The sequence below is a fragment of the Camponotus floridanus genome, unplaced genomic scaffold (genome assembly GCF_003227725.1).
Source record: "Camponotus floridanus strain SB8 unplaced genomic scaffold, Cflo_v7.5 scaffold7, whole genome shotgun sequence".
Lineage (NCBI taxonomy): Eukaryota > Metazoa > Arthropoda > Insecta > Hymenoptera > Formicidae > Camponotus > Camponotus floridanus.
In genome coordinates this window covers 4,145,277-4,161,036 of record NW_020229838.1, presented here as the reverse complement: position 1 = coordinate 4,161,036, position 15,760 = coordinate 4,145,277, and the positions used below count along the sequence as shown (strand labels likewise).

At 32.7% G+C, this 15,760-nt stretch overlaps 1 protein-coding gene across 1 annotated transcript; it reads right to left on the bottom strand.

Annotated features, from left to right (window-relative positions):
- Nucleotides 1-6,307: 6,307 nt before the first annotated feature.
- LOC105251678 (venom dipeptidyl peptidase 4) lies at nt 6,308-15,557 on the bottom strand. The gene is made up of 14 exons (XM_011258635.3): nt 15,325-15,557; nt 13,456-13,513; nt 13,055-13,284; nt 12,663-12,737; nt 12,541-12,593; nt 11,762-11,958; nt 11,412-11,581; nt 11,201-11,301; nt 10,822-11,070; nt 10,368-10,582; nt 8,773-9,055; nt 7,760-7,954; nt 7,500-7,660; nt 6,308-7,360 (listed from the first exon to the last, which is right to left on the bottom strand). Exons 1-14 carry the CDS (start codon nt 15,346-15,348, stop codon nt 7,044-7,046), a joined length of 2,328 nt encoding a protein of 775 aa, XP_011256937.1. The 5' UTR covers nt 15,349-15,557; the 3' UTR covers nt 6,308-7,043.
- Between the last annotated feature and the right edge of the window lie 203 nt (nt 15,558-15,760).

The following is a 15,760-nucleotide window of genomic DNA, read 5'->3' as shown; positions in this document are numbered from 1 at the left end:
CAATAAATGCATTATTCGCAGCAAAGTAGCAAAAGCACGCGCATGTATAAGAAAGGGTGATGTGAGATTGTACATCTTCAAAGAAAAATAATAGATTATTAAAATATCGTACAATGACATCGTAATAATATGTCGCATAAATACCACTACATGTGAGGTAATTTTATTGAAGAATTACGCTGTGTAATTAGAATTGACGTGGAAAATTCGCATTATATGAAAGTGTTGGCGGTAATCGGGGAGCATATTTTCGCATGGACTTTAATGAATTAATTAAACGTAGTCGTGAACCAAACCCGGAAATAATATCGTCCAGTTTTTCACGTAACCGCAAATTGCGTTTCCTTGAAAATTGTAAAGTTTCAAGATGCAGGTCGACAAATGCTCTACCGTTCTTCATGCAGTCGCACCATCTTTCAGCATAAAATGTATCAAATCGCACGCCATTATTAATTCTTTTCCTTGCTCCTTCCCTTGTTTATTCCTTTCCTTCGCTTCATTATCGAATATTTTGAGTGCATATAGCTACACCCAACAATTAAAGATAAATATGTAATGCAATTCTGAGATTTATTTGATAATAACACTGAAAGAGACTCGATAATGAAAGTGTAAAGAGCAAATAGAATGAGTAAAAAGAGTAAAATTGCAGAAAGCGTTGATTTTAATCGATCATTAACCACGTTGTTTTATAATTTTCCAAATAACATGTTCATCGTTTCTGTTACATCGAGCGATCTCACAGTTTCATTTATACCGATTGTGAGTGATCCAATCTAGACAGCATTTTTATTTCGGACGAATCGACTTTCACGAGATTTATCTTATCCATCTTCTAGCTCAGAGATCTGTGCGCGATTTTCTCTTTTCTGCCCACCCTATTTCTTTCTTGTATTTTCCGCTTACCCCAAGCAACGCTGTGCTGAAGTAAACGTTTGCGGATAAGGGAAACAGAATTGAGTTCTCCGTGCTTATTTAACTGCAGAATGGGTGGAATTTTTCTAATAGAATTCGCATTACACGCTTCTCAGTGTATTTTATTTAAATAAATTGATAGAAACTGACGAGCAGCTCATATTCGAAAACGTCGCGATATCGCTTTCCTCTTTCCTACGTAAAAAGATAAACTATTGTTTAAAGATTCACGTTCGCAGAGATATAAAGAAGAGATTCGAATATAAGGCCGGGGCGTTATAAAATATTTCTCGTGATCTCGTCGTCGTACATCTTGTTATTCTACGCACCTTGTTCCCAAGGCTGCGCGCGGAGCTCGTATAAACGTCGCGTCTGTTCATTCCGTAAATTCATAAAGTAGCGAAGACAAACTCGACGTAGGGCGCACGCCATAAGTCGTGCGTACCAGTAATACCATAGTAAAAATGAGCCATGAAATTTTTGCGCGCTTCTAAAGAATTTAAACAATCTCGGAGCACGGAATTTCTTGTCGTCATCTTTTTCGGGTATCACCGACGAACGTTGGCAATCTTGGATAAATATACAGCGTTCGAAGGTCTTGACAACACGCGAGAACGTTATTATGATGCCATAATGGCGATGACGAAAATAGTAGAATGCATATTTCGGACGTATCCTTGCTGGTAGTCAGAAGGCTCGGCAAGATATTGCGTATTATCACGCGGTACCACCCAAGATCGTGTCGAGGTCGACGTAGTTTACAGTACGAGACCTCCCTTCATAGTCACGTAAAATGAAAAGCCACCGCAGTCTAACCTTATTCAAGGAATATCGATTGGCGGAACAAGAAACGTTGCATGCGCGTCCTTGACTCCGGAAACCTTTCCGTTTCAAGGGCCAGGGTCGGCAGGTAAGAGATTAATCGTTCAGGAAACTTTTCGCTCGCGATCATAAGACCTTGATTGTTTCTCGCAAGACACCTACTCGATCGTCAGATAAGTCACACGATAAGCTCTGCCAATTTTTCTTTCAAGAGAATTTTATTAATGCGCTTTATAACGACGCGAAATAACAGGCGACAGAATTTATTTGGATAAATTAAGCTAAAAGAGATGTTTCGAGTTTTCTGAAAATTAGGATAAAATCGAGTCTTCTGAAAATTAAGATAAAATGCGGATGAGAATACCTCTTAATTCTGTTTCCTTTATTTATTATTTGTTATTGCACATATACATGTACACATATGCGCGCACGGATACATGTATTTATCTCTCCTCCAAAAGTTTGCTTTAAAAAATAGTGTGTGTGTATGTACAGTCCAACCTGTGGTTAAGTGGGACCTGGATAAGAGGGAAATCTCTATTATTGAGACTATTTCTGAGATCCTAACATTTTTGCATCAAAAAACCTCTGTAAATAGGAATACCCAACCTCTTTAACCGAGGCTGATATTTAGCAATTCATAGCAATTATTATTTCTATAACTGAGACGATCCCCATAGAAAACCTCTGTAACTAAGATTATTATCGTTTTTCCATTGCAACGTTGTGTATGGCGTTATCGAAAATGACAGATATTTTTTGTGTAACGACATAGTGCTTATTTGCATAATAAGTTTATTTGAATACTTAATTTATGTACGTATTTTTATTTAATAATTACCTCTATAAGTGAAATATACGCGTTTCGAACCTAAATAATTGAGAAATTGGATAAGTGAGACACCTCTTTAAGTGGGGTCAAATGAGCTGTCCCTTGCGATCTCATTTAACCAGATTTGACTGTATATATTATTACTACTACACAATTTATTTCGGCGAGATAAAAAGTTTACCGTTTTCATCTCGATTTCGTGCATTTTGCAATCATAGAAATGATATCATAGATCGCTCTTGATAACGTTGCTATCCTCACGGGGTGAGTCTCACGTCCTACACGATAAATTTGAGAATGGCATCGAGCACACAAAGGACAATAACGAGCTCTCAAGAGGTCACACTGGCGGAAATTCGTCTCACGGGTTCGATCGAAATGCAGTTTCGATCTGCGGCAAATTCCAAGTAGATCCGGAACGGATGCGCGGTCGGTGAGAGAACTTTACCCCGGTGACATTTCAAGCGATGGCTGTAGGTCGATTATGCAACGATCATCGCGGTGGGAATTTCTGTATAAAATTTGAATTGTCTCGGGAATAACAGACATTTTAGGAAACATGTGTAACTACAATGAAAATGAAATATATTGATGCTGCAATAAACTAAATTATATTTTACCTCGATCTCCTTTATATGCAACAATGTAAAAAAATATAAAATCGGGGAAATAATTGACGAACAAATTGTAAATGTTATTATGGATAACTAATAATATGAAAAACCATTTAATACTACAGTAAACCTTTTAAAAAATAATTTGATAATTAATAATTTAAAAATTAAACTATATTGTACATCTTCTTCCTCTGTGTTACATAATCATATTTTTCCTTTTCGATTTAAATTAATAGTTTTTAATAATGTTTAATAATGGATACAAAATTTCAATAACGAAAATTTACACACCAAAACAATTTTTTTCAAAATCATATTGTCAATTTTTTTTCAAAATCGTATTGTTAAACGAAAAATAAACTGTACGCTATGTTTCGTTTTCCGAACGGCTTTGACACTTCCGCTTAACAATTGACTCTTTTCACAAAAGCCATTCGCACGCGTTACAGATAGGCAGAAATGGATTTTCTCCCCTCATTCTGTCTTCTCGCTTGTCAATCACATTTTTATTCAAAGGCGCATTAACGCAACATTTTCATAGTAACAAGAATCTTCAATAGCGAAACGAAGAGACATTCAATCGCTTACCATTTAAATCTGCATAGCTGTTCACTTTCTATGAATACCATTCGAAGGATAAATCGTATGGGCGCACTATTATTGATAATATTATCGATGAAGAAGAATAATTTTTCTTAAAGAAGAATAATTTTTCTTAGTTGATAAGTGCTGACATAAATTCGTTTAACATTCGGATTTGAATTAAATATCGCAATTTTTCGCGATTGTTATCGTCGTTATTTTTATTGTCGAAACACTTTCATCGGACTAAAATAGAGAAGAAAATTACTTTAAAGATATCAAATTAGATCATCGCTTCGTTCTCTTGTCGTTTCTCCCAGCCCACTTCTCGACTGCGCCACTTGTCTCCGTTCATTCCTTGCGAAACTTTTGGCGGGGGTAGGGTTGCATCTCATTATACTTGGACGGGTATACTCGCGCTCCATTTGTCTGGTGGTCGAAGATCGCTATCCGCGTCGCCGATAGCATTTACGGACCATGAAAAGCGGCTGGGCGGGATCGATGACGACGCGTGGCATTGTTTTTGCTCGCGAGAACTGCATGACCGCGACAATGGCTAGCACGCCAAACGCCTCCCACGCAACATCGTTTCTCTCCTACAGATTCCTCTAGTACGGAAAATAGGCTGCGTTCCTTTTGTTTAGGCTCTACTTGTCGCGAACCGAATGTAGTTTCCTCTGCTTCGGACTCGTCACAATTCAATCTTAAAAGCAAGTCTTACGAACTCTACTTTCGTGGGAATTTCTGCACTAGCGATAAATTTGCGATAAGTTTGTTCTCTTCTTCTTTTCTTTCATTTCAGTTATTTTATAATTTATTATGCAATTTCATCTTATTTCGTAATCTCTTTGAAATTATTTTATAATGAATTTCACAATCATAATTTTTTATCAATCGTTTAGAAAAGTTTAAAAACGTGACAAAATATTGTTAGTTAATCAATCAATCAGCATCTGAAGTTTGGATCGTTTCCAAGTATTTAAAATAGATGTAAGATTAAAAATTTCGACGAATCTATCTGACCATCACCATTCAAATGAAAAAGAATAATATCAAGACATATCTAAATAAATGGAATTGCTTATCATATTTTGTAGATTTGCGTGCCAAGGCAATCTCTCCAAAATGTTCTTCAGTTATTAAAGCACCATCGAAATCGGTATGCGTGCAAATGAGATATCATTTCATTTCACATCGAAATCAATGTTTTTGATATCTTTAATATTATCTCTTTAAAATCTCGGTGATTTGATTTGATCACATATGAGAGAATGAATGTCAATTTCGTGTTACGTCTGCCATTATTAACATTATTACGCGAGAGATACAAATTAACGTTGCATTAATATTGTGTATCGCGATAATAATAATAATATATTTCGTTTTATTATCTATATTTATCGATAATGAAATACTCGTTTTTAATCATCTTTATGCACACGCGCACACACGCACGCACAGACACACACACATTTACAAATGCTGCGGGAATAGTATAGTTAATAAAGATATTTATAAGAGAAAAATTGACGCATCAATGTTAATAAATTTAAGACTTCGATTAGGCAATGTCGAAAAAATAACGATTTGAAATTGACGATCCTCCATCGAATGTTCTTCTTAATCTTCACTGACCGAAAAGAGTCATGAACTCGGTGGAAACTCGCTTGGATGTTTGAACAAACATTTTTCTCCCAACTGTCGAACATTCCAGGTCAGCGAGCCAAGTTGCCTCGAAAATTCGCCCATCTTCGGCACACAAGATCCGCGGATACGATGGATAGGATGATTAAATTTTCCAAAAGTCCCTTTGCTCAGACTAACTGATCGAATTGGATAGGCGAACTACGTGAACAAAAACATGATTGTCAGAAGATGCAAGAGCAAAATGTGTATTGTGTATGGATATTCTGCCTTGTGCATAAAGGAATAACAGCAAAGAATAATTTGTTTTTTTTCTGATCGACAATATGAAAATCCAGGTCACTGGTATAACAAGATCGGTTTAAAATCTATAGGTGAAACCAGAAATGTAGCTGAATTTTGTCTAAAAAAAAATTGACAACGTTACATTATTTTGCTTACAGAATAATAATTATAACTATTACACTGAAAGATACATATACATCTAGTGAAATTTAATAATAAAACTTATATATATTTAATAATATTAAGAACAGATTCTCTTTGTATTTTTTGTATTCTATGAGGTTATAGATTTAATTTAATCTTCTTTAAAAACTTCTTCTTTAAACCAAATAAAAGGAACATATTTTAAACAATAAAAAATCGTGAAAGTATGATACGAGTAAAATTTACTCGTAAGCAGTAGAGTTTAAAGTCAGAAGCAATTAATAATTGTTAATTCTCTCTATTTATATTTGGCACTAATTTTAGGAACTTTGGCGTACTATTTACACGTAAAAAAGTTTTTAGATTTAGTTATCGAGGTTACGAAGAGTAGCGATTATATATGCTGGAATAAATTTAACAATATATATATATATATATATTAAATAAAATATAATATCGTTTCCTGTCATAAAAATGTTATATACAAACAAATTTAATCTTCTGACAAAGATATTGATGGCATCAATAAATAGTCGTTGCAAAAATGTAACTTTCTTTAAGACATTTATTTATATAATATAATTAAATAAATATATAACATATTTATACTACTATACAGGGTCTGATAAAACGTCCACCTTGTTTTTCTCGAAAACGGTAAGAGATAGGTAGAAGACATCCATTATAAAAGTTATAGGATAAGTAGGGGTACATACTTTGATGACCGTTCTCTTACCGTTTTCGAGAAAAAACACGGTGAACATTTTATCAGACTCACCCTGTATAATATGTTTCTACATGTTTATATAATATTTATTATATATGAATATAAAATTTTTCATTATTATTAAAACAAATCCTTTTTTTATATTTCGTCTATCTCAGACAAAAAAAATGATCAACACTCACTTTGCTCATAAATATACTTATTATCCCTTTTATTGCTGCCATCGATATCTTCAAGATTATATTGAAACAAGATCCGCCTTCAATTGTAACGACAAGCTCACATTATTAACATTAGTACAAGTATATTATGCGCTGTAAATTTTTCCACAAATTCGAATGTAATTATCTTAATAGATTTTAAATTCTCTCCTTCAACACTATTCTTCTTTTATATTACAAAAATCTGGCATTAGTACAATTGAATTTATTGCTACGAATAATTCTTTTCCAGTGAATCTAAAAACGAGTTTAGGTCAAGGAGCACTGCTCAAGCCAAAGCATTTGTTCCAAAATTTGTCCATCGTGTGATAGAAATGAGGGGACACGTGCTCGAGACTATGCGCCTCGTCCGTGTACGTGATCTGTTCGAACAGGATGTCATTATGTTCCAACGACTTGGCGAGCGCCATCGCTTGCTGGTAGTGCACGTTATCGTCCCCGGTACCATGTATTAACATATATTTTTTGCCTCTTATTCCTTCTACTTGTCGTGTGATGTCCGTGCGATTGTAACCGGCAAGATTGTCCTCGGGAGTCGGCAATCCCATAAATCGTTCCGTGTAAATAGAATCTGTAACAAATCAGATTTTGAAGAGATACGCCAATAATGCTCGATTATTAAATCAAAGAAAGATTGTTAAGATTAAAAGTTAGTAGATTATTTTTCCTCTCTCTTGTATTCATATTAAAAATGACGAATTTATAATAACCGTAATAAATCCATGAAGTTACAGGCGCAACAGATATGCCGCATTTGAACACAGAGGCTGTATCTGTTGCAAGTACCATGCCGCTGGTAAAACCACCGTAACTCCAACCCCATAAACCAGTCCTATTCGCATCGATCCACTTGTACTTGTTCTGTAGAGCTCTGAAACATGACGAAAAATATTTATGTCGGTGTTTGCAAAATGAAATTGCTCGAAAATGAAATAATAGCGTAATTACCAACAATGTATACATTACTCACTTAGTAACAGCGATTGTATCTTCGATCTCTACAGTTCCTATATTTCTATATATCTCGAAGAGCATCTTGCTGCCCTTGAAGGCTGAGCCTCGTCCGTCGATCCACGCGTAGATTACGTGTTTGTTAGTTGTTAGATAATACTCATAGTCGTATTTAACATTATCAGTGATCCTAACTGTGTTTGGACCGCCGTATCTGCGAAATAAATATTTTCAAATGATTATTTTTTTTTTAAACTAAAATTTTACACATACATATATATGTATATATTATTATACATAAGAAGCAAAGAGCTTCTTCGTGATAAATGACGCAATTTTATCCCACTTTATGCCACAAAGGAATAGTATAAATTTGTAAGTAAATTATGCACTCGATACGTGACAAATGCTTCTTAAAGAAAAAAAAGAGAAAAAATATAAGAGTCATTAAAGGTAATTGATCGTTGCGAAAGCAACTTTAACATGAATCGACCGAACAAACAGACTCGATCAAAGGTTATTCTAATTTTAAATGGAAATTGCGAATCGAGTCCTTTTGCATGCCGATCAATCATAGTATATGCCGGTGTAATTACACTGTTACGCCATTATTAACGATATGTATGTAGGCAGACATTGTTTTAATCAAACACTGTAATATCGATCTAATTTTTACAACTTTGCTCTTTTCAAAATTTATTATTTTTTATAAATAAAATTTTTCAAAATCTTGAAAATTAAACTTTTCACAATACGAAATATCATAAAGATTTTACATTCGAATTAAACGAAACGGAACATATAACATAATATTTATACACATATTTGATAATAAAATGATTTACTATTAAAATACATTTTTCCATAATATTGAATAATATATAATTACATTGAAAAAATTTAATTATTTTCACATTTTATGCGTAATATAGCAATAATAATTTAACGACAACGCTTTTATGTCCTCCGCGTAAAATCGAAATAATTGTAATTTTATTTTTTAAAAAAGTCAAAAAATCTGAGTATACTCACACATATACCAACAAGGGATATGATTTATTTTCATCGAAATTCGGCGGCAATAACAATCTGACTCTAGAATTATAGCCATTTACAGTTACACTGAAATCTCTTTGTTGCGGCATCAATCGTTGTGACAAAAGTTGTCTTATCAATGAATTAGTGTTCCAAGTCAAGATTGGCCGATGATTTCTGTCGTTAATTGTTATTGCAGTTGGATCAGGCCCGGAACAGGTGAAAGCATAATATGATCTGCGGCTTGAAAAAGCTGCAGTTGCATACGTGCATTTATTACCTGCAACATTTTAATCATTAGATTTTTTACCGGCATCTTTATAGCTAGTTATAGCTTCGTTATAGTTGCGAAAAATTTTTCGTTTTCTATTCGACATAATAAAAACATTCATTTACGGAAATCCTTTTCAATTCTCCTCATTTTGATGTTCACGTATTTAAAAATTTGGCTTTCATTTTCGGATAAATATATATAAGTATATACGTGCACATAAATAATAATGTGAGAGTAATATCGTAAACTAATATAAAACGTGCATAAAATTCTACTTACTGACACGATATAAACTCTATGAAACGAAAATATAAAAGGAGACATAAATTTCTGCACTTTCTATAATACTTTTCTCACTAGTAGTTGTAATAAATTTCAAACATCTATTTTAACGGATATATCGGCCGAACATATCGGATCTCTCATAGAGGTAGATTTTTCGGCCCAAATAGTCGAACGAATTAATCTCCTTTACGATAGCGCAGAGGAACGCAGATAACGCAGCTGCCGCCAATAGCCGGAAAAACTTGTGCAAAAAGTAATATTTCAGTCCCTCGTTTCACGCGACGTCTCGCGCATTAAGTTGAGATCTTCCAAATCTTCTCGCATAACAACGAGAAGATAAGTCGGTGCCAAGTTCATACGGGAAAATTTGAAAATTCTTATTTGAATTTGCAGACTTGGTGCATTTTCCGCGTGCTGTAGAAATATGAGAAGAGAATTGCGATCTTCGAAGGGAGTGTAGGGCGTAGGTCCTAAATTACATCATCGTCACTACTCGCGTTTGAAAGTTTTGCGTAAATCTTGCCGACACTATACATCCATGCACATATACGTTAAATATTCATGAGAGCGACTTGCAGCTTTCATCGGGTGAGATTACTCCCGATGGACTTTTGCGTTTTAATTGGAACATGTACCTACGTGCCTATGGAGAAATTATACGAGTGCTATCGATAATATGTTGCACAATTTCTCCTTCATCTATATCTGCTTAAACATTATTGATCTTGTTTAAAAATCGGACGCAAACTTAAATAAGAGGGACAATTGGAAATTAAAATTCACCAAGTCTCCGTGTTTTCCTTGTATATATGTAGGAAATATTTTACGAGAAATATCTTGAATAAAATATTCCCATGTTACTGAACGTTCTCGTGAAATATGTAAGGTTATCACATTGGCATATAGCGCAAGCTCATCACATTAAAAGCATGATGAGAAAAATGATAGACATCGCGTTTCTCCCCGTTTCCTCTCTCTTCCTCTCTCTCTCCACCCGATCGTATTCGCGACATTCGTGATTTCGAGTACTCACCTTCCGGCGTAAGTAGTTCGCAGGATATGCAAGTTGGTTTCTGGCTCGCATCCAAAGGTACCGAATACAAATTCCTCTGGGTCGGTTCACCCGGTGCTGTAGCGAGGTAGTAAACTTTGCCTCTAAGCGAATCGACGGCCAAAATGGAATGTACCTCGGAGGGACCGGGCGTTAGATCTACCGATGAAACGAATCGGCCACTTTCGAACTCATATCTGACGATATAACATAAATGTTGGATTACGAGAGAAAAATTGATAGAAATTGAATTGAAAAAATTTTTGATACATCTTCAAGTCAATAAAAATCATTAAAATCCAAATCATTTAAATTCCAGCAGATATCGAGGTGCATTAAAAATTTAAGTAATAAAAAATGGCACGAAATATTTTGAAAAAATTATATCTTTTCATTGACCCATGGAGATGGATTTGTCCAAGTTGTTTGGCTTTACCTGACTATATGTCGAAATTTACCGGCATTAGTGCCAGAATCCTTCCATTGTAACAGTAACGCATAATCACCGGCTCTTATGGGGCGATTTGGCTGAAGCCAACCCTCGATCTCCTCGTCGTGTAAAATCGGTTTACTAATACCCTGCGTATCATACATGATCAATAGAGATTGATTTTGCACGCGGTTTGTCCATGTCACGATTACATGTGTTGTGTCCCACCAACTTGCAGTAAATAAAATATTATCGCTGCGAAAGAAATTCAAGTAGAAATAAATTAATCAATCTCTTATCAATATAATATATGATTAATCTCTATTTAAAGATACGTGGACGAGAGAAACGCTCGTTATTAATATTAAAATTATTATAAACTTGCCTGCCAATCACATCAACGGGCGCTTCCAAAACAATTGCTTTCGATGATTGATTACTTAAATCGATTACTGACAAAAAAACTTCTGGATTAGGCGTACCTACCTGAAAATATATAGCTGAGAGATAATTGAATAATACTTTGAATATATAGATTTTAGAAAATTCTCCCCTTCCCCTTTCTCTCCCCCTTCTCTCTTGAAGTAAAATCTCACCTTGGGATATTTTAGCTTTACTTGAGTAGGATATTGATCCTCAAAAGAACCAGGAACACCGTAATAAAAGTATGCCATGTCTTTTACTACGGTATCGTTAAAAGTTGCAAAAGCTAGATACCGTCCATCCGGCGAATACCACATTGCGACTGCAGATCTAAGTACTTCCTCTGCAATTAACATTTACAATTACTCATGTTATTTATAATCTAGTGTTATTAATTATTTTATTAATATAGAAGCTCGTTTACTTCGTAATGCATAATTCTTTTTTTAACAAACATTATTTATTGTAAAGTATATTTATTTGTATATTTATGCTACATATTTATTTTTATTAAGATGATTACCTTCATATACCCAATCCGGAACTCCATTATAAATGACACCAAATTTACCGCTTTTCGTTAATCTACGAACTATAGTCTGCTCGTGATTGAAAATCATGTGATAGATATCGTTATCATGAACGTAAACCAAATCATTGCCGATCGGTGACCATAATGCCAATACGATAGGAGCTTCATCCGCGATTTCGCTATATGTACTGCAAATATATGGGAAATTTAATTAAAAATATTTCATTGTCGCAATAAAAAATAAAGAGCCGACAGGCGTAAGATGGAAAACAGGTGTAAGTGTTATATAAATTTTTATATTATTCTAACGTATAAACAGCTATGTCAACCCAACAGTTATGATTGCAAAGATAAATGTCTAAATTTTTCCATTTATTTTAATGACACACTTAAACTAAAAAATATACATTTAATATCGTATTGTTGTTTATGTATAATTTAAGACATCTTATATATTCTATACCGCGAAGAGAGAAGCAAATTAAAATTCTTAGATCCCAATAATGAGCGAATTATATTTAAAAGAGAAAGCGCCCAAAGACAAATATTAATGAATCTATTTATTATAAAGATAATTAAGTTGTCTCTATCTAAAATTTATGCATTTATTTTGTTATTTTTTTATTTAGAAGTATAAAATTTAAAAATTTGTCGTAAACCGCGCATTCAATTTTCATTCAATTTTCGCAATCAATTCGAAATTAATATTAATTATTAATATTTTCGCCAACATAAATATGTGTTATAAAAATATAAACGAATAAATTTACCTGCGGTTTACGTCGTATACTACATAATTTCTGACGGTCGTATGTCTGAATACCTGCGCAAATTATTTATCTTAGAATTATCCAAATTTAAACGAAAACATATTAAATAATTAATCACTCACTTGTTTAACATTGTAACCAAACAGAATGTATTGTTTGTCAGCCGAGAAGGTTGCCGACATAAATTTGTATGGTAGCTAAAACAGTTTTAACATTGAATTTTATTAAAAGCATGTATTATTTATAGATTATAGATATAAATATGGGGATAATATCCTGATCTATAATATAAATATAGCTGTTTTATTTTGAGAAGTATCAAAATAACATTATCTATATAAATTAATATAAAGAACTTGTTTCAAGTATTGAGAGAAAATTATATTTTTATAGCTAACTTTAGCAACTCGTAAAGTATATTTTATTCCATTTTTATCATAATATCTCGATGATAATGAAATATCAACAGGTTGAAGTCTCTCCGAGATTAAATTACATTATAAAACATCCTTACTGGCCATTTTGATCCATCAAAAATTCGTTTATTCTCCTTTGTTACTACATCATAAATAGTAATATTGCTGTTAACAATATCTGTAATCATAATTTCTCTATCGGAGATCCACGTGCCATTGAAGCCGAAGCTATAGTAAAGTTGAAGATAAATCTCTTCCAGAGTAAATGGTTTCTTAGTGACTTGATCATCATTTTTAGTGCGAATGTTGGTCCCATTGATATGTGCAACTAAACATATACGTTTAACAAAAAAAATCTAAACGATTAATATGATTAACATCATTAAAATTTATTGAAGTTCTCACAATATTTTTATCATTGATAATTAAAAATAATTGAAGATTTATCGAGTTAAAATAAATTGATTATGCAAAATATATATTATATGAATCGACCTACTTGTCCGTGATTGGCCGATGATGATTAGATAATTGCACAGTATAAGAAGTCCAAGAATCTAAAAAAATTTGAATTGTGTGTCAAGGATATAATACTATTAAAACTTTTATGATATTTTTGCATAGATATTTTCTATTGTGACTAGTCTCTAAAATGTAAATAAAAGAATAATACATACACATAAGAGAGATCTGAAAAATGACTCAACGACAAAAAGAAGATGTAGGGTAATAAAAACAAAGATGAAAGTGGATCAAACGATCGCGATATTTACAATTTTTAAATGCTGAATATATAAATCATCTTGATAATATTTAGACTAGAAATCAACAAAAAGTCACAAAATGATTATCATGAAATTAAATGATTATCGCACAAATTTCCAACTGCCTTTCATATCTTCACTTTCGAATTTTTAATTTTGATTTGCGATAATTAGGAAAAATTGCGCTATAGATTATTAACCTACATATCTTTTCCATAACATTATTTTGATGAAAAACGAAAAAAAGAGATAGAGAGAAAAATGAAAGGAGAAAGATTATTTTCTGCTTTTTTATCTTCTAAAATTGAAGTTTGAATTATGAATATAAAACATTGACCAATCTTTTTAATATTAAAAAAGATTCAATTTAGTAAATTACTCTTCTTTTTGATGTTAAAAAACAAACTGTCGATATTATTAATTAAATTAAAATTGGCAATTTTCTTTTTTCTATAATTACCAATCAGCTTTATTTAAAAAAAGGAAAAATTTAAAAATGGAAAAATTTATTTAAATAATAAAATTAAAATCAGTTAGTATTGATGTAACAAATCCATAGTGAAATTGATGGTCGGAATATCGGAAGGACAAAAATAACTTAATATTAGAATAAGTTAATACTTCGAACATATTATCGTATACTTCCTTAGACGAAGAAACGGAATGGGGAAAAGCTTAGATGGAAAGCGATAAATCTCTCTCTCTTTCTTGACAGTTCGAACCCTCGAAACTTTTCCATCCGTGGCTTACATCTGACGAAAAGTGCTCTTACGAACTTATCGATTTGATATATCAGGATACTCGCGCCTGTCCCATGAACAAAATCGAAACAAAAGTAAGTCGGATAAAAGCCACGTGGAAAATTGCAAAAATTTCGGTAGATCGATATTTATTTTATCAGTTACCTCTTAAACGCAAAAATGAATGAATTCAGCAATGGCTAAATTAAGTGCTTTGAAAATTTCAAAAAAAGATATCATAATATTTATATCTTTGATTTCTTACAACTATCGTTAATTCTAAGTAGCTATCGTTTCTCGCAATAATATTTACAGTTTAATAAAATAAATTTTAAATTTCTTTAGTAATCTGTAACTTGTAATTAGTATTATTTTTTTCAACTTTTCGAAATTCAAATTAATAAATTTCATTAAAAATTATATATTATATTCCGATATATATAGTCTAATATAGCATGGCAATTTTTAATTAATAATTCACAGGCATGGCATTTTAACCAATAATTAACAAGCATGGCATTTCAACCAATAATTCACAATCAAAGATCTTTTAGAGTGAAAGGAAGGAATAGCGGTGATATAATGAGGAAAATTGCCGCATTTATGTTACAAAGTGATTCATTTCGCGCTGTTTCGTCCATTTATTATGAATTTCCCTCTTTATATCTTTTGAAGAAAATCCGAAAGCATATTACAAGCATAAAGTTTTAGAAAAATTTCTCTATTTTATCTAAATGTACTTTATAAATTTCTCCATCTAACGATAATATGATGATCATAAAATGAACAAAAAAAACAAATCCATTTTATTGAGAATCTGAAAACGAGAAAACAATAGGCTTAATGTGCCATTGGACAACATACCGTGTGTCTTGCCATGACGACCATCAGCTGATTTATTAATCGTAGAGTCTGGACGATTGAAAAATCCGCTGCTGACGCGACGACCGATCTCGCGAGTCCGACAGAGACTAATATATCGTATGCTTTCTCGATGTGTTCGCAGCAATAGCACGTGCTCCCACCTCTTTCAACAAATCAGAGGCATACCAGTGCGTAAGCGCTTATGTATCTTCTGTCGTGCTTATAATTAACTTTTTCCGTTCTTTAATAATTTGCTGCAATATTTTATCGATGCCGATAAGATATTCCTTTTTTTACGTAAAATCAAATCAATCTATACAAAAACAAATAATTTGTTCCCCCAAATAATAATGCGAAAAATAAAAAAGAAAGAATCAATTTGTTTTCCTCTTTTAAATTACCATATTGCAAAATTGCAATTTTTTATTAAAAGAAA

Bases quoted from the DNA above. Each gene is read 5' to 3' on its own strand.
- LOC105251678 (XM_011258635.3), bottom strand. From the start codon at position 15,348: ATGGTCGTCATGGCAAGACACACG. The intron at 13,514-15,324 runs GTATGTTGTCCA...AAATTTTTTTAG, and splicing joins TCGTCATGGCAAGACACACG to ATTCTTGGACTTCTTATACT. The intron at 7,955-8,772 runs GTGAGTATACTC...TTTATTTCGCAG, and splicing joins TATCCCTTGTTGGTATATGT to ATACGGCGGTCCAAACACAG.